The 20,039-nt window shown below is 36.6% G+C and overlaps 2 protein-coding genes across 5 annotated transcripts in view; both read right to left on the bottom strand.

Moving 5' to 3' along the window:
• LOC111502042 (esterase B1) overlaps positions 1-20,039 on the bottom strand; it is an 84,790-nt gene that overhangs the window by 24,971 nt on the left and 39,780 nt on the right. The gene's annotated exons all lie outside the window — the stretch shown is intronic.
• Positions 11,989-19,194, bottom strand: LOC141485940 (uncharacterized). The gene is made up of 2 exons (XM_074183637.1): positions 12,921-19,194; positions 11,989-12,857 (listed from the first exon to the last, which is right to left on the bottom strand). Exons 1-2 carry the CDS (start codon positions 13,070-13,072, stop codon positions 12,146-12,148), a joined length of 864 nt encoding a protein of 287 aa, XP_074039738.1. The 5' UTR covers positions 13,073-19,194; the 3' UTR covers positions 11,989-12,145.

Genomic DNA, 20,039 nt, shown 5'->3' on the forward strand with positions numbered 1-20,039 from the left:
ATCACGGTTCAACATTTGTCGTCTAAATTGAAGGTGTTGGTGATGGAGCCGAACATGCAAGCGTTTATGATATGAGTGTATGCTATGATGAAAAACAAATCGAATTATGCCTTCGTGATGCTGAAACTATTGGAGTGGGGCAGAAGTTTGCAACAAATTTTTGAGATTGAATTGGAATGTGGCAACTTTGTGTGAGGGTTATGATTGAACTGAACCTAAGAAGATTCTTTATAGCCTCCAACCATACTTGCCAGAATGGATTAATTCATCACTTTGAATTGAATGATGAAAATCGAGAGGAAATTGAAGATGGTCGCGAAAATGATGATTATGAGGAAGAAGTTATTTTAGATAGTCTGTATGTTCCTGTGAATCATAAATAATGTCAAATAAAAAACTTTGTATTATTTTCATGTTTTATTTATTAAATCTGATGAAATAACAATAGAAAATGATTACAAAACAATAAATATGATATAAAATACAATACATGATATAAGTCAGTTACAAATAAAAAAAAAAAAAGATCATAAAACAGTACATGATAGTGAAAAAAAAGTGTCAATATCTGCTATGAACTGAACCATCCAATGCATTGTATGTTAAAACTGTATCATGCAAAATTAATGCATATACTTTAGTGTTGTCTGGAAACTTGGTCTTCCTCGTCTCAAACTCAATCTTTATATCAATAGTTGATGATTTTGTTGCATTCGGTTGATGGAACAATCGATGACGAATAGTGGATTCTCTCTAAATTGTCCAATGTCCATCAGAGGTTCACTCATATCTTTATCATAATAACTTCGCTGGAAACTCTCAAAAGCATAATAAGCAGGAGCATCAAGTTTTTTATCGAAATTCAAATTCCACGCTCATATGGATAAACTTCAGAATTCAAGTATACTCGAATACTATGGATATCAGCAGTTGTGAATTTTGTAATATCTTGTGTTCTATCTTCAGATGTGGTAGTACTTTGGAATGCGATGATGACAAAACGAGGAGTTTCCAATGCGTTAGTTGTTTTGATGGCCCATATGTCTGAAGAAGTCCCACGTAATGATGGTAGTTCATAGAGGTCCCACATACGATACGCCAACTTGATTTTGGCATTCAGACCGCTTTTGTTTATTCTACTCAAAAGTTTGAGCTTGTGTTTATATCTGGTACAATATGCCTTATTTTCCATTCGATTTTATTTATTTCCAAATCAGCATCAACCTCACCTATATATGAGTTTTTGAATGATCGAGCGATAATCAAAATCAATTCCTGTTTGGCATTCAAGATACTTTTGTTGTAATCTTCAGCAAAACCCATCAAATATTTCAGTGGTAGTTTTCCACTAAAAACATGACTGTTTGTATCCAAGATATCTTGCTTCAATTGTGAAAGTCCCCAACCAGATGTCAATAATGTGTTAGCATGAGATTGTCCAAATGATATCATGGTTTTCATTGTAGATGTTATCCCAGGTTTTCTAACAACAGCCACTTGTTCACCTCCCATTTCATAACGAATTCGTCAAAGAGAAATGCAATTGCATTATTCGAGAGATAGCATGTTTTCGCTACATCTTTGGGGGTGAATTTACCTTCTATGTAAATGAAGCTCTCGGCAATATCTAGTATAACATCTTGATTATTGATTGCAATTCTGATTTCATCCGAATTCCTGAATAGCGGTGATCCATAGATCTTATATGTGTGCTCATGTAAACTTATGAGAGAATGATCGAGCACTGGTTCATTGAATATATTCAACTTTTCATTGTTTGTTTCGAGCACCATTGTTATTTTCTCACTTTCAATCCAATCGATTTCAAAAATTTAAGATCACTCACAGACAGAGCGTTATGTGCTAACTGTTTAGCATACACTTGTGGAATGAGCTTCTTTTATGCACACCTTTCTTTTTGATAGTGCAACTCGTTTGGGATTGTTCAATGCGATTTTGTCTATTATAAATGAACCCATAACAACAGTTATTCGATTTTCTTCAATTCCAAAATAATGAAAATCTCTTCTTCACTTCCAAATCGATAAGGTTATTTTTTTCATCCAAAATACGCACTGTAATGTTGTGAATCAATTGACGACCTTCTGGACTGACAGGCATATATATAATACTGTGTGGTTCTTTAGTAAGATTGTAGCCAGGTTCAACATCAATATCGAATGAGAAAAGAATGTGGGATTCTTCACCATTTATATATGAACCAGATATTATATTGCAATCTAAGCGGATAAGTCTCACAGTTGTAATGTTTATTGGTAATGATGATTCATGTATCTGATTTGGTGGAAATATTTCATGAGCGAACCCCATCATTTCTGCTATTGAATTTGGATGTGTCAGATCAATTTCATATTTTGGATCGCATTTCACATTTGAATGTATTATTATTGGCGTGTAGATAGAAAATATCATCTGCAACGACATCATTTGGTTTTTTATCATGAAACAATCTGAACATGATATGTTTCTGTATGACGGCATTGATCTCTTCTATTTCATAAGCACCACATGGAATTTCAATTGTCAACTTTTGGGGTATCGATGAGTTGTCATTACTGATTCTAAAACTAACTAAGTTATTAGCTTCAGTTATATTATTGATTGTATTGCATCCATAGAATCCCAAAAGTCCTAATCCATAACGACTGTTCCTATCCAATTCAATTGGTGGAAAAAAATCCGCACTCAAGACACTTGTCCCGACAGCTTGTAGCTCGAACTTTCGTGACATGACTGATGAATATTTTGAAACACATTTCAATTTATTATTGTACACAGCAACAGCACATTTGAGACAATTTACACTTTTGGAAGGTGTTGTATTGTAATAAGTATCATTTTTATTGATACCAATATTCACATCCTCTATATTACAAATACAACACATAGATTCCGAGGTATAGGACCGTCATTAACATCCGATTCTGAATTTTGATCGTGGTGGTGGTGCTCATAACAATATCTATGTTTCATTATATCGATGTCATCTTGCAGATGCTTAGGCAACTTTTCCCAAACATATGCAATCTCATGTGCAACACATGCAAGTATCACTTCCTTAGGCATATTTGCAAGCATCACTTTATCCATTTTTTTCAAGGTACCATATTTTGAAAACATTCTAAGTGAAAACCCCATTCCCTTGATAGCCTCCCGATCCAGTTTTGGTGTTGAATCCATTTTTATTTGGAAAATTATTTAGAGAGAAACTGCAAGCACAAGTGACCACAGAGAACTGTATTAAATTTCTGTTGTCGATCATAGTTATATTTGATTTTTACATTCGAACATTTTCGAAAGAATCGAGTCAATTCCAATGGTGGGGGTAGATCTCCAAAACTATCGAAATATGTGACTTCTTTCCCACATTTTTTATATGCCACCCAATGTGTTCCTGGTCCACTTATTCCATCTAAATTAACAATAGCTGTCTCGTTTTGTTTTGGACCTGAAGATGGTAATCTATCACGCATAAAAACACCACGAAAATGTGGAATTTTCATTTTTTGTGCATAATAACTGAGATCGAGATCAGTAAGAGGCCTCTGAGGTAGGGGTTCAATTAGTTTTTTGTTTTGTTTGTGGCTTTGTATGGTTTTAAATATAGTCCTAAACCTTTACGGTATGGTTTGAGATATATTCCACTTCCGCGTTTGCCTAATGCTACAGCCTCCATGGTTTTATTGTGACGATTGGCTTCCATTAAAGCCGCTCTGCTGGCTTTTGCCGAATTCACGGCCTTGGTAATACCAGCAGCAGCTCCCGCCAAACTTCCTAGTGCGGATAGTCCAGCAAAAATTGTATCAATGGTAAAAGTCCACCGATCTTGGGAACAGGAATTATGCGTGGTGTGCGGATTTTCTTCTTTCCACCGGCAGCTTTAAGGTATTTACGTGCCGCCTGCAATGCCACAGTGATAGCTTTTTTGCTATTATTCGTCACAAATTGATTCCCACCAGCTTTCTTCAATACATTTCGCACTTTATGGACTATCCCAGCACCAAATGCAACTTTTTTAATTTTTTTTTCTTCGTTTGTTTCCTCTTACATTTTTTCTTATTGGTACTACAACCCATGCCCATATGTCTTTTCGCTTTCATAATGTTGGTGACAAGTAATGCAGCTGCTCTTTCCCCAATACTCGCGTCCTTCGATTTAACCCTATCCCAAGCGCTGTATTCAAGTTCTTTGTCGGCTAAATGTCTTGCTGCAAGATCGGATGGATGCTTAGAATATTGAATATCGTGTTTTTTTGCATTCAATATCTAATTTATTGATTCCAGGTCGTTACGAGCTAAACGTTGTTTCAATTTTGTACCCGGTCCACAGTATTGATAACCTCCGGTAGATGTAATTCGAAAGGAAGTTTGTTTATTAAATCATTAACAAAACCACAACCTCTTTTAATTTTACGATCACTTTCAATACGTCCGTATCGTTTGATGGTACACATTGAAATGAATAAGCTAATAACATTTATATAGTCTCCAACCACGGCACGATGCGCATTGTAAAACAGAAAGAAAAGTTTGCTGTAGATAATCTAGATGAGAAATTTGTTGTGGATTGAATGGACAAAGGGTATTCAGACATGGTCCACTACTTCCATCATCAGTTCGAGGACTCATTATAGGACCTTCAAATTGTGGAAAGACGAATGCAATGATATCACTATTAACACATCCACAAGGACTGAGATTTAGAAATGTGTATCTCTATTCGAAATCACTCAATCAACCTAAATATCAGTACTTGCGAAGTGTTTTGGAACCTATAAAAGGATTAGGTTTTTATACATTCAGCAATAATGCAGAAATAGTGGAACCCTCCGACGCTAAGCCTAATTCTGTTTTCATTTTCGATGATGTAATATGTGAAAAGCAAGATATTATTAGATCATATTTCTGTATGGGACGTCATAAGGATGTTGATTGTTTTTATCTAGCACAGACATATTCACGGGTACCCAAACAGTTAGTGCGTGACAATACCAATTTCATTATAATGTTCAAACAAGATGAGACGAATTTACATCACATTTATTCAGATCATGTTTCACCCGATGTAACATTCAAACAATTCCAATTGATGTGTGTTAAATGCTGGGAGGACCAATATGGATTTCTAGTCATTGATAAGGATAGAAAAATAGATGAAGGTAGATATCGCAAAGGATTCGATAGTTTTATATACCCATGATCTTGTTTTTGGAACTTATTCGATCACTGAATATTGTAGTGGTCACTTCACCAACGAATTAAGCTTTAATTCAAAAAAAAGGGCATTATGAATACAAAAAAAGATCCTGAAAATAAAAACAATGAAATAAATTTGAAACGTCAACTAGTAGAGACAACAGAAGCTGTCAGGCAGAAATTCAACTCTATCAAGAATGATAATATTGAAAATCGTACGACACTTGAAAGATTGTATGAGCCCATAATGAAACCATTGAATGTTTTTATCATCAAACGCTACTTCTAAATCACCAGTGTTATCACCAAATCATGGAACTGTTCAATCTACTTCAAATTATCCCATGAGTACTCCAATAGGAAGAAAACAATCTTTTGGTAGTGTATCATCTGTGAATAGTGACACGAGCACACTTCAAGACGATATGAGAACAACTCTATTCGAAACACCATCATCGTCCCACATCGATTCTCGGATCCTGACATCTCACCTGTTATGAATGAAAGTGTGAAGATGTTTTGATGAAACATTTGAATAATATAAAATCTAGAATCCAGCATATGATGGAACATTTGGCGTACGTATGGATCCAATTACACAAAAGCTGAAAATGGGAAGTCAGTGGTAAATTTCAAAGATGGAAACATTTCATTTTGGGATGCTAATAAAGTGAAAAAATATGAATGCGCAGGTAGTCCAGAATTGTATGATATGATTTTTTTGAAGAATCCACAAGATGTTGATAATGAAGAAACTCGTCAAGTATATTCCAAAATATTGAAAATAACGAATGCTCCATATAAACAATATCATCTGAAGAATGGTTTTAAAAATACAAATTCTAAAAAATTTCGTGAAGTTATCAAACCTCTATTAGACTCACGACAATATCCAATAAGAAGTAGAAGTAAAATGGGTGGAGCACTCAAACGAGTGAAAATGGAGAAAATATATAATTCTAAACCTGTGAATTATGTGTACTGGAATTCACCGAAAGAGTTAGTTGCTCGCCTACGACTATTGGTAGCTTCAAAGTCAGCCGGACATACCGGACATGATAATGAAATAATTTCAATAATTGAAGAATTACGTGAAGAAGGTATAATATATTAACATATTCACATGTAATGATCACTGTCACATCATCATTCAATGCAGTAACATTATCACCTTTTCTCTTTAATCATATTGAAATAGAATGACTAATGAAATAAGTGATGTCAAACGACAAGTTGTTAATGAATTACATAAACCTGCAAGACGTAATTTTCGTAGAAGAATAACCACCATCAAAGGTTTTGCAGATCTATGGCAAATAGATTTAGCTGAACTGCAACCTTATGCAAAAAGTAATGAAGGATACCGATATATACTTGTAGTGATAGATTGTTACTCCAAATATCTGTGGACTGTAGCAGTTAAAGATAAAACAGGTAGTACAGTAACTAATGCAATGAAACATGTACTGAAAGAAGCCAAATACTCCCCCAAACATACAAAGCGATCAAGGGAAAGAATTTTTCAATAAAAGCTTCTCATCTCTCATGCGAGAATATAATATCAATCATTATTCAACATTTAGCACAAAGAAGGCAGCTATAGCAGAAAGAGTGATTCGTACAATAAAGGCATGGCTCTACAAGGAATTTTCGATGAGAGGTCACCACAAATGGCTTGATATTCTTCCAATTATAACTAGTAGATATAATAATAAAGTTCATCGTACAATAGGTATGGCACCCATCAATGTTGATTCAACAACAAAATTAAAATTCAAGGGTATCAATGGAATTGGAGGAAGACAAAGTAAACCCAAATTCCAATTAAATGATATTGTACGTATAAGTAAATACAAACATATTTTTGAAAAGTCTTACACTGCGAATTTTACCACGGAGCTATTCAAGATTGTTAAAATTAATAAAACCATCCCAACGACTTATAATCTTGAAGATATGAATGAACAGCCGATTAGAGGATGTTTTTACGAAGAAGAGTTATTACGAACCGAGAATCCTGACGTATATCTGATTGAGAAGGTGTTGAAGAGAAGAAAAAATAAAGTATATGTAAAGTGGTTAGGCCTTCCTAGCGAACAAAATTCTTGGATTGATGAATCAAATATGGTTTAAATGTATATAATAGTGACTTTTATGAATAAAGTAATATTAAAGTTCATTATTGTTTTCATTTCAATTATAAGTATGTGAACTGAAAAATATTGCAGCGGTAAACATTGCCCCAGCCATTCGCAATGTTCTGTGTATACCAAACCAAATTAATTGTATACTCCATTCCCGCTTATATTTTTCAACTCACGATATTGAAAACACATTATCATTCCCAAAACTAATCGCCGTCACTTTGAATGCAGTATCCAACTCTTTTTGCCAATTATCTCTCACTGATAATGCTGTCTCATAAAGCTTAGTCGACTCCTCAAGCTCAGCCTGAGCTTGCATTCTCGAACGTTGATGGAATTGCTTATCTTTACCAATTTTTGAACGGAGTTCATCAGCATCTTTAGACATTCTAGCCAATTCAACCTTCGCTAATGCAATCTTGGCATCTAATGCTTCAAGAGTTTCATTATTAGCATTAATAGCTCGCTCACTCTTTTCAAGTTCAGCAATAGTCATCTGTGCCTTTACAAGACGGCATTTTGCTTTCCTTTTCATTTCCCAAACCGATGGAGGGGGCTGAAAGAAGATAGCGGTTCAGCTTTCAAATCACTCTTCATTTCTTTAGGAGTACCTTTTGGCTTCCTCTTCGATCTGTCACTTTTCGTTGCGGGTTTTTTCTGTCGCACAACACTTTTGGATTCTTTCTTTTCTTTAAAGTCATGACAATCGATGAAGATGCCTTAGTAACCTTCCTCTTGATTGTTCTAGATTTCTTATCACACCAAGAGGAAGGTAGATGAAGTGGAGTGATGATAATTGCTTTTTCATTAGTCGTTGCTCATGATTTTCTGATTTCTTTCCAGGCTGAAACGAGTGTTATGTTTATTTGCTCGTGATGATGTCAGGCTCACTTTTCTTTCTGCACATCTGCAAAGTTAACGAAGTCGTTAATATCAAAATCATTTATCGAATCTTGACTCGATAAATGTAATACTGGAATATTTCAAAATCAGTCTGATCGATATCAACAAGTGGTGAACCATCTTCAGCAATCAATAGCGGCATAGAGCTCATGATTATTAAGGTCTGAGGAATGATATGTGATAGCAATAGAATGTGGATAGGAAAGGTGATGATGTTACTGAGACCTCACCATTTATAGAAGAAAATAAACTAGCGCATGCGCTCTTTCATCAACTGGCACATGCGCTCTCTCACTAAACTATTCACGCATGTAACAATCTTTGTCATTTAAGAGGAAAACTTTGTGTTGCATGCATGTATTTTTAAATGTTAGAAAATAATACAAATAAATTCAAAATATATATATTTATTAATAATAGAGGACAATAACGATAATAAAAAATGAAAAATGTTAATATGTCTCTGTGGATGTGGAACGTTCTTTGACTCTATTCCTCAATAGTTGTTGCTCGTGCGTCAAACACCAACATTGAAAAAAATGGATTCTCCTATTGGGGTAGAGTTGACCAACCTTCTCACACAGATCCCAAGTACTTCTACATGCATTGCATACATGATTCCAACAATTCATGGAATATGTATCACAACGCAAACAACGTTGCAGTGGAGTTGGAACGGCAGCACAGATACCACAAATATTTCTACAGATACTATATTGTTAAATATTATAGGTTCGGAACACTTCAGACACTGTAACTGTTGTTGACGATAATCCGATTTTGTTCGCTTCGGTGGATGAGAAGGAGGCGATAGTTGAATCCGCAACACGCAATCACTACACATACCAGTACATGGATTGATTGAATCCTTAGGTCTACTTATTTGACAAAAGTAGCACACAATAGCCCCTGCAATCATCATTGGGTAGACACACACTTTTGGTTTTTCATTCCACTCTTTTGGAAACGGCATTTTACTAATTCGATTAGAAATATAAAGAGATGACTTACAGAAACTCTGAATGCTCTCTCCTATACCTACGATCTCTATTTATACAAATCAACATCATGTGGAAGTATAGTGGGATAACTTCTCCTACTATTCCACTCTAAACGAGTCAAGTGGGAGTCGCATCACCTCCTATATAAGTTGACTTGCAAACCTAGAGTTCATTCATTCACTCTCTACAACTGTGAGCAAACAACAACAAGATGAATTCTGCAAAAATAAATGCTGCATTAAATAGAATAGCTGCTGTTGATGAAAACAATTGGATAGACGAATCAGATGATGAGGATGTCAATGTTCCGCTAGAGGAAGTAATAGTTGAAGCAGAAGATGTTGGAGTCGATGAAGATGAGATAGACGAAGTTGAAAACGAGGCCAACCAAAGCGACGAAGATGATGACGTGATGGAGTTTGAGAGGGTCATGGATGAAGAAGGAGATGATGAAGGGATAGAAGCTGACACAACTGAAGGTGATGGTGCTATGAGGATCGGTATGCGAACACTCAATGTCAGTGAGACACTGGAAGATCCCTTGGATTTGTATTGTGCATTGGATGCATACGTATTGATCAGCACAATAGATGGAGAGAACAAAAAACTATGTTGGTGCTGCTTTCGGTTTTATTCGCATAGAAACAATAATGGAGGGTGGTATGCCCATGTCAACACCCACAACACTGTCTCAATTATGGAAATGGGACAGAATTGGTGTGAAGCTTGCGAGAGGCCACTAACAAACTTCACCCGAGTATCTACATGTATTATATGTAATAATGTCCAACCTGTGGCACAATAACCGTGGACCTACTGGTCAAAAAAAAACAACAGCCCTTTTCAGGGCTACATTATTCACACAAACAGTAGTTAGTTGTATTAGTATTCATAGATTATGTGACAAATGAATACTTTGATTAATAAAAGTCTAAGTTGGAAATTTGTTAGTCTTTGAATATCTATACATTATATGACAAATAAATTACTACTTTGACTGAAAAGTCGAAATTTGGAATTTGATAGTCATTGAATATCTATGCATATGATGAGTACTACTTTAAATGAAAGTTGAAGTTGGCATTTGTCAATCATTCATATGCATATAATGATGAATACTTTCACATACATATATTTCGTTTGAGATTATAATGTTAACATAATGTTAACAATGGTATGAATCTGTTTCTGTTTGAAAGTATAATGGTAGCTCTGAAAAGAGCTATTTTTTTTATTGTTTCAGTCTTTAATTGTAGCCCTGAAAAGGGCTGTTATTTTTTTATTAATCCATGCAATGATATGGACTAACGCTCCTCATCATCAGAAACAATAATTATGGTATCGTCATCTGAATCAGATGATATACTAATGATATCATCCTCATAGTAGTCATCTGAATCAGATGATATACTCATGATGTCGTCGTCGTCATAATCAGCTGAATCAGATGATATACTAATCACATCATCCGCATTATTATCGTCAACAGCATCTATGTCGTCCTGAATACCTTGTTCCACTCGTTCTGCGAAATCATCAGGAAGATCATAGATTCGCTGCAGAAATTGAGCGAAGGTTGTACTCAAATGATCAGACGTTGAATCTATTTCATGTACTTGGATGGGTCCTGTACTCGACATTGTGGAAGAATGATATAGAACTGGGATTGTTGCTATATTTATATTGGAAGAAATGAAATGGAGGGGGTGAAATGTAGAACAGTGTTTGAGATTCGAAAACATCAAGAATGAAACTCTGAGCGATTATTAGGAGAAATTCTAGTGATTATTATGGAAAAAAAACTAATAAGAGGGAGAGGAAGGGAGGAAGACACTGCCCCAGCTCGCAGTGCCTCGTGTACACCAACCAAAAAGTGTGTACTCCGTGGAAGGAAAGGAAAGGAAATGATGGACGAGTAGATGATTATATGTCATCATCGGAATTGAGGACATCATCATCGATTAGGATTGGGGATGGCGGAGGACTATCCTCGATGAGGATAGGGGATGGTGGAGGACGTCTAACGTCAAGCTCGTCATCAGCATCATCACCAGAGTCGTCGTCGTCATCATCGTCGTCGTCGCTACTCATTGGGACAATGTCATCATAAGCAGGGTCCCACCATCCGTCAGGATCTGGATATTCCGAGTCATCCAAGTGTCCTTCGTCACTGCCAGTGACATGCTGAACTTGCATCCTGATGTCGTGATCCCGGTATTCGTATGGCGGACTGTGGGGTTCCGTGGTGGAAGAGACAACCTGTACCTGGCTGTTATCCCAGTAATTGAAGTTGTACCCCTGATCCGGGCAGCTATAGGGTTCGGAGGTTGAATCGGGTTCCATCTCGATGCTAGCTGATCAACTGAATGTTTCATCAGATGATTTCTACTTTTATACTTTCGAGAGGGAGTGGGAGAGGAGTGGAACATTGAGTAGGGGTAAATTGTAGTGTGACATAAGACATATTCAATGAGTAGGGGTAAATTGCAAAGTGACATAAGACATATTCAATGAAAGAGATACTTGAATGGATAAAATACAAATGAAATATACTTGTCGATTTCACTATGAAACATGTCTATTTTTTTATTTTTAAATTTTCTTCACATGAAATTATTTACAAGTGATTAGAGAACACAAAAATTGATGTGAGGTATTTGTCTAGAAGAACTTGGAATTGAAATAAAAAAATAATAATGATAATAAGAGGAAGTGAAGAAAAATGCTCCAACCATCGCATTGTTCAATGTGTACCAAACCAAAAAACAGTGTACACCCTTTATTTCACTTCCTTTTCCTTTATTCAATATAAACTTAACAAATATAAACTTAAAACTACCATAATTAAATACTCCTAACTAACCTAAAACTAATCTTACATTTACACTTCATCTACAAAAAGAGTGTCCATAACTGTCACTACTTTTTTGTACAGCTCTATCGAAGAGGTCTTTGCTTTACACCTTTCCTGCAGAGATGCATAATTCCGATCTATTTCGGCCATTTCCTTTTGGAGTTCCCTCCGTCGGTTATCCATTTCAGCCATTTGTCGCTTCATGGTAACCAACTCGGCCTCGCTAGATCGGGCAGCTCGTTCTGCTTTCTTGCATCTCTGCAGAAAAACACTCATCTTTTCACTAACCTCTCCGATAGGCTGTGGCACCAACACCTCAGGATCCGCCGGTGTCGCTGGCAGCGGTGGTAGTCGCGTCACCAACGGCGACAATATCACCAACTCCGGAGAAGGACTCCTCGGAATTTCCACTGCTGCTGGTGCTGCTGCTGGTGTGGAGGCCCTCTTACGAGAGGTCGAAAAACTACCTGCATAAGGATTAGTCCTATTGCAAGTAGCTCGGTACTTTGAAATAGGACCAACCTTTGCTGCAGGTCGTTGGCAAACCTTCTTCACAGCCCTGACTTCCTCCTCCTCCTCGAATAAGTCAGGGCTAGAAGATCTGCACCTAACTCGCGAACGCGAAGTGGTTGGCTGGTCAACCGTCACCGCTCTCGAAGATGCTGCCTCCTCCTGGTCAGCGGACACCGGCAGAATAGACGCCACAGCATTATTCACCTCCTGTGTATTGGTTGCCATTCTGAAAAAGAAGAAATAATACAAAGTTAGTTGATATAAAAAATAACATTCCTAATTTACTTACTCAAATATCAAGTTGGTCGTTGGAACGTACTGCCTTGTTGTGGAGTGGACTGCTCTCGATGAGATGACTTCTCGAACTGAATGTTGTGGAGTGCTCTCCGGAGGGTATCGACTTCGATGCGTGAGCGGTGGGAAAATGGTGGGAGCGCACATGCGCGATGAGGGTAGGGGTGTACATGCGCAAATGTTGGGAGTCGGGGGGGCGGGGCTTCGGGGAGGGGAGGGGCGGGGCTTCGGAAAGGGGGCGGGGCTTCGGAAAGGGGCGGGGTATCCGAAAAGTTGGTGGCGACGGGGGGGGGGGGGGGGGGGGGGGGGGGGGGGGGGGGCGTGGCCCTAACGGGCCCCGCCCACTGCCTGGGCTCCGCCCAGGTGGGTGGGGCCTCCGGCCCCAGGTAGGCGGGACATCTGGAGAGACATCTACGCCCTCTTCGCGCGCGCGTTCGTAACATAATATGCAACCGAACACCTAACCTAACGTATTAACGTATTAACGTAACCTAACCTAGTACGCTAACCTACCGCTATGCAACCGAACACCTAACCTATCGTATGTATTAACGTAACCTAACCTAGTACGCTAACCTACCGCTATGCAACCGAACACCTAACCTAACCTAACCTAACCTAACCTAACCTAACCTAACCTAACCTAACCTACAGTAACTATTAACCTAACCTAACGAGGGAATACTAACCTAACACCTAACCTAACGTAAGTATGCAGCTAACCTAACGTAGCTATTAACCTAACCTAACGAGGGAATACATTCACCATGTTGGTTCCATTAATACATCATCAGTTGGTTTTGGTTTTGGTTGTATTATTCTATGATTTGGATTAATGTTCAGTCCTGGATATCCCAGTCCACCTGATGATGATGGCCTGACTTTATAGTTTCTCTCCAAAACTTCTTTATGGTTTTTCTCCAATACTTCAACTCTCTGTTCCAGTACATCATACTTTTTCATTGTAGTCCCTGTTATGTTTGACATAGCATCAAATTTTTTATTTGTAGACGCTGTTATGTCAGACATTTTTATGTCTACATCACTTGTAAGTTTGTCAAATTTACGAGTGAAAGTTATCCGAGCCTCTGCAATTTTATCGTTAAATGCTTGCCGGGCGTCCCGAGCAATATTGCCTATTGTGGATTGTATTGCAGCTTGTAGGGCTAGAAGTATAACTTCCTTTGCTCCATTAATTTCCCCTCAAGATATGATACAGTTACACAATCACTCTTGTCAATTGGTTCACTTGTATTTTTCAATATTTTCCTTTGCATGTCATAATGACCATCTTTTGTTAATTTAAAACCATTCCCAGGAGGACCTCGAATGACATTACCACCCCATTTTCTTTTTCTACCAAACTTATCGATTGTTTTAGACATTGTGCACTCTACGATGATTCTCTTCAAACTGATATTTCTGTCATTTACATTATACTATATATTGCAGTAATTGATTAGGGAAATAGAAATAATACAAATAAAATTTTAATCATTTTATATTCATTACAGTAATACATATACATACATACATAATACATTAATATCACATTACTTCTATCATATATTATTAATTATAAATGGCTACATAAATATCAATATTGAATTTTCCGGTTTTGAAGATATTGAATGATATTTCAATCATTGATCTCGGCAGATAATAAATTAATCAATTGATCCAATGGAGTCTCCTGAGATTGTGATTGTTGAATAATATTACTTATCCAACGAATGTTCTCATTTGGATCGTTTTCATAAAATTCAATATCATTATGACCCCAAGGAAGAGTGTGGGTAGTATTCGGAATGATAAATCGTTTATCATCGTGATATGATAATGCAACTTTATTTTTTAATTCAGTATACATATCATGTAACACGCTTCTAAATGAATTCATCTTTCTGAATATCATACCACCTTGTTCGACGATTTTTTGATAATCTTCGCATGTCAATTCATTCTTTATTACAGATCGTTTAACCCCTTTGGCTTTCTTAAATTCACCATCAACAGATTTCACATAATATGCTTTAGCACCTGTACCATAAAAACTCATGATTGGATCATTTGGAAATTCATCTTTGAAGTTACCCAAGACTGAACTTGTTACTGGAATATTGAATTGGTTAACTATACTGTAATTGGATGTATCAAATCTACTTATGTTAGTTTTTATGAATTCATAAAAATTTTCTGTGTTTACTTTAAGAATGAGCGAGTCGGTATCTGTGTAAAGTAAAGAGACATTTTCATCAAAGTGTTGTTTGATGCATCCATAGAAAAAGTCATACATGACTGTTTTAGATAATTCTAATATGGAAAATCCCAAATATAATGGTTTATCGTAATGAACCTTCACTCTACCCAATTGAATGGCAACGAAATTATCAGTGAAAATTGAACAATTTTTGAAATTTGGTTTGGCTATGAGAGTGCTGGCACCTATATTTTTCTTTATATTTTCCCAATGTGTAACGAGTCTAACATCAATTCGATTATCTACATTCTCCATTGTCTTTCCATACACCGCATTATTCATTAGTTTATAGAAATCTTTAACAGATTTGTTGTTAGACCTATTACGCATTTCAGTATTAAGATCTATATAGGGTTTCATCCAGCATGATTGTTTGAATTTCAATACTCTATGTGTATTCATTACAATCAATCCATTTTTGACAGCTTGCTGTAGATTCCTATAATGAACAATATATTTTCTTTTATCATTCAAATTTGGAATTAATTTGGGAATTTTCGATTGTGTACGAGGTGGTATTATTTTTTCGACTAAAAATGGAAGGTCAGAATGTTTATCATGCAACTCTTGTGGATAATGAATGTCCACTTCAAATACATACCCATACGGACTATCAGTACTCACATCCATCACATCGAGATTAAGAATTTCATTTGGTGTCAACCATGTAAATTCACTTGTTGGTAGAGGTTGTGACATACTGTGACCGTATAGATTTGTTGCATCTAAATATGTAATGAATGTGGAAGGTTCGTTGGGATTATAATTGGGTAAAAATCTATTATTTGCTATATGTTTCCTCTCGCTACATTGACTAATTCCACCTCGTATACCTTTTTGAAAAAAGTGAATCATATCAATGTCAGTTAGTAATTCCAATTCAACATTAGTGAACTTCAACATGGCATCCCATGATAATCCAGGTGCAGTGTAATATTGTGCCGGATCTAAGTTATATATCTCTAAACTTGTGGTGCGGAAGTTTTCAAAAATATCACATAGTAGCAATACATCCGACTTCAAATACAAATCAGAGTATTCCCCCAAATTCTGACACTCGAATAAATTCCAAACTTTTCTAGCCCTATCATAATCAGTTTCCGATATATGTTCACAATTGAGTGTGTCATAAAACTGATTTTTTGTCGGAAGTAATGGATAATTCAATTTGTCAATGTCATCAACAAAACTATATGGAAATACACCTTTCTGTCTCATCAAATTGAATTTCTCAATTTGTGGGAAATGTTTGTGCATCTCCAAACATTGATCGGAGGTCAAGTTTGCACCCAACTTCTCCAACGAATTAGTCATAAATTTATAACTATCGATAAATCTCATTTTGAGATAATTCTTCCTAACCACACCATCTTTATCGGTATAGCTGTGTGTAAAGAGATGCTTCGTGAAAGATATATATTTCTCTTTAGTTTGCGGGATAACATCAACTTTCTCTTTATTCCTATACAATTCTTTTATGAATAAATGACAATCATAACCACTTAAATTATGAAAAATGATAGGTATGAAGTTTGGTATTTTGAAATTTAAATTACATTTCGAGTGAGCGGCATGTGATCTTTTCTTTCCTGTGACATGACAATGATCTCTTACTTTGACGTCACCATCAGTAAATGCTTTATTACATATACCACAAGTTCTGGCTGCAACAAACTGTTCTTCTTCTTCGACAGTTTGTGTATCCATTGGTTTAGGGTTTCTGAGATGATTTTCATGTATCTCTTTCAAATCATCTTCAATGCTACTCACAAATTTCTGAGCTGCATCTACACCCCTATATGTAACAAATTTTGTCAAATCATCATTATATGAACACTTTATCAAATAAGCAAATGAATATGGGGCATGTTTGAATGTTTTAATCGTGTATGAACTTCCAGGATTTGGCTCATTCACATGAATCGGTTTAAGCACTGATTCAAAATCAGCATACACTACAAATGGCACCCTCATTTGCCTCTCAAAGTTTTCAAACATTAGTTTATTTTCCGCAACCATTCTACCATATTTATTGATCTTTAAATTAGTAGTTGGTGTTGTGGTACTAATGTGATTACAATCATACATATTATGACGTAAAAGCAATCTCTCATCAGAAAAATATATCAAACATCCGTCACAAAAATATTTTTTCTGTCTATGAGCTGATAGTTGATTAGAAACTAATCTTGAAAGATCTTTGATCCAACAATAGTGACCATTACCGGAGTCATCAGTTATAAACAACAAATTGACATGTCTCCGGAGTCTTCTCTGTGAGTATCGCAATGGACCAATCACTTCATACTTCATTTTACCCTTCTCAAATGTACTCTCTAAACCGTAAACATTAATTGAAATATCATTCCTATCTTCGAATATTTCGATACTCTTATTATTAACTTTAACCGGAAAATCCATACCTGTGACATCTAAAACAGTGGAAAAATGTGGATATGACGTAAGTTCGGACACTCGACTATCTGCAGGATATAATGCTGATGTTATAGCCCAAGCAAAACAATATTGATCTTCATTACGAACATTCACAACAGCTTTCTTCCATTGAATACATTGAGGCAGCTTCACATATGAACGTCCTTCCAGTGGACTGTATTTATTAATGTTGACCTCGAGAAACAATATTTTTTCACAAGTCCAACCTGAATTATAAAAAAAAAAAATATTACTATTCAATCTTATTGAAATTTTTAAAAAATAAATACCTGAGTCACGATCCTGGAACTCAGTCGTTTGTGCCACAATTACATCACGGAATCCATCAAAAACAGCATTCAAATCTGAAGATTGGTCCACTATTTTATTTTGGGAATTAAATGACTTCGTGTCCCTCGAATCATCAGTCTGAAGAATATAATTCCCAAAAACTTCCATATTCACCTTGATGCTTTTATGGATCCTGATGGCTGATTCCAGTAATTCAATGACCTTCTGCCTAATCTTATTGAAAAATGAAATGTAGTCACTGGTTACAATCGAACTCTCCACCCTGTATGTAGCAATGCGGCAATTGAATGCATTCGTTATAATTTGAACACCGTCAGACAATTGAACACATGCATTATTTTTATGACTCATGGTTCTTCGGTGAGAATTCACTTGGCTCATAGGAATTGTCACATTACAACAATTGCACGTATACATAGGTGTTGCATTATCCACTCTCACCCGTTTCACTGCAGGCCCTCCTTGGCAACTCTGGAGCTGATGCCGACGAAGATTATCACTACGAGTGAAAGATTTACCACAGTCACAGGAATACATTTTATATAATAGTTCTCACTAACTCACTTGATGTAAACTGACATAGCCAACACTCGTACGCTTCTTAAATACACTCTGATAGGACCCGTCAAGACGTCATAGCCAACCCCACTTCTCAACTACATGCGCCAAGATTACCTCCCAACTGAATGCGATAACAGATGTCGATATACGAGCAAGCAGTGGTCGTTGCGGTCTCGGAGAGGGTAGACGCTAGGCAAACAGTCCTCGGCTGCCGTTGTGTCACCATCGATAGCGGGGCTAGAGCGAACCTTCATCGCTTCAGGAGAGGTGAGGGCAGACCGATGAATACGCATTACTCTGCCACACGTCGTGGAGTGAACATGTCGCTCTCTAGCCGTTGAACGGTTATTGCTGTGACGTCACTCCACTACTAACTTGGTGCCCTAACACCGATGGAGCATTTATTACTTGGAGGATCTTCGAAGTATGCAGACGTATGTTTGTACATAGACAAACAAGCACATGATGAAACCCTGTACCGTGCATTCTCCTACACACACACATAAACACACAAAATCTCATATGAAAAAAAAATCTGAACGATCCATGCACCAGACACTTCAAGGTCACAACGCCTTGACTTCACTGCACAACAAAAAAAACTTCACCAAACAACAACCAATAAAAAAAGCAATTAATACGTCATAGTGGTGGGGGGAGGCCGAGAATCAGCTGTAAACAACTACTAATACTATATTTTTGAAACTACTTTTTGAATATGGAAAGCAATATATCTCATTCCAGCATAAATACCTAACTTTGATACGCCACATTATTGCTGGGTACCCTGTATATTGGAATATATTCAAACAAATCCCAATACATTTGTATCTCAAACTTTTATAAAAAACATTTTTTTAACTTTCATATAAAACTTCTAATGGATGCTCAATATGTCGATATGTATCTTAGATATAGTTGTGAATCACTCTGTGAATTCAAAGTTTTCAAAGATATGACGCGACGGTCAAATAATTGACTTATGTGAAATTAATGAGATGAAGTGATGTTAGGAATTGATTTGTGTTAATTGACAACTCAATTGACAATGTTGTGGAATTGGCCGCGGTGATAGTGCGCCCGACTCACAATCGGAAGACCGTGGGTTCGATTCCCGCCTTGACCAGATATTTTTCTCGAGATAATTCATATGGTTGAAGCTGGAATGATTCTGCAACCGTGTTAGGAATCACACGTTAAAAGGTAAGACCTTGTTAGTCCTTAGCTCGCACAAGTTTCTCAACTTCTGAGAGTTGTCGTTCGTATGGGGGCGACAGCTGATTAACGGAAAAACAGATTTGAACAGAAGGTGATACGGACATTTGATACGGTGATATGGACATAAATATTATTCATCATTTTCAACAGATTCCTTACCACATGATTTCGTCATGTATTGTTCCTACTGTTTAAAAAATAATCTCTTTTTCCGTTAATCAGCTGTCGCCCTCATACGAACGTGTGATTCGTAACACGATGAATGAAGAAAATGAGTTCAACCAGAAATTCACAGTGTGCGACATTAAAAACGGAACATATCGAATA

Source organism: Leptinotarsa decemlineata, unplaced genomic scaffold (genome assembly GCF_025532065.1).
Source record: "Leptinotarsa decemlineata unplaced genomic scaffold, Ldec_3_MD MMD2_tig00026340_RagTag_RagTag, whole genome shotgun sequence".
NCBI lineage: Eukaryota > Metazoa > Arthropoda > Insecta > Coleoptera > Chrysomelidae > Leptinotarsa > Leptinotarsa decemlineata.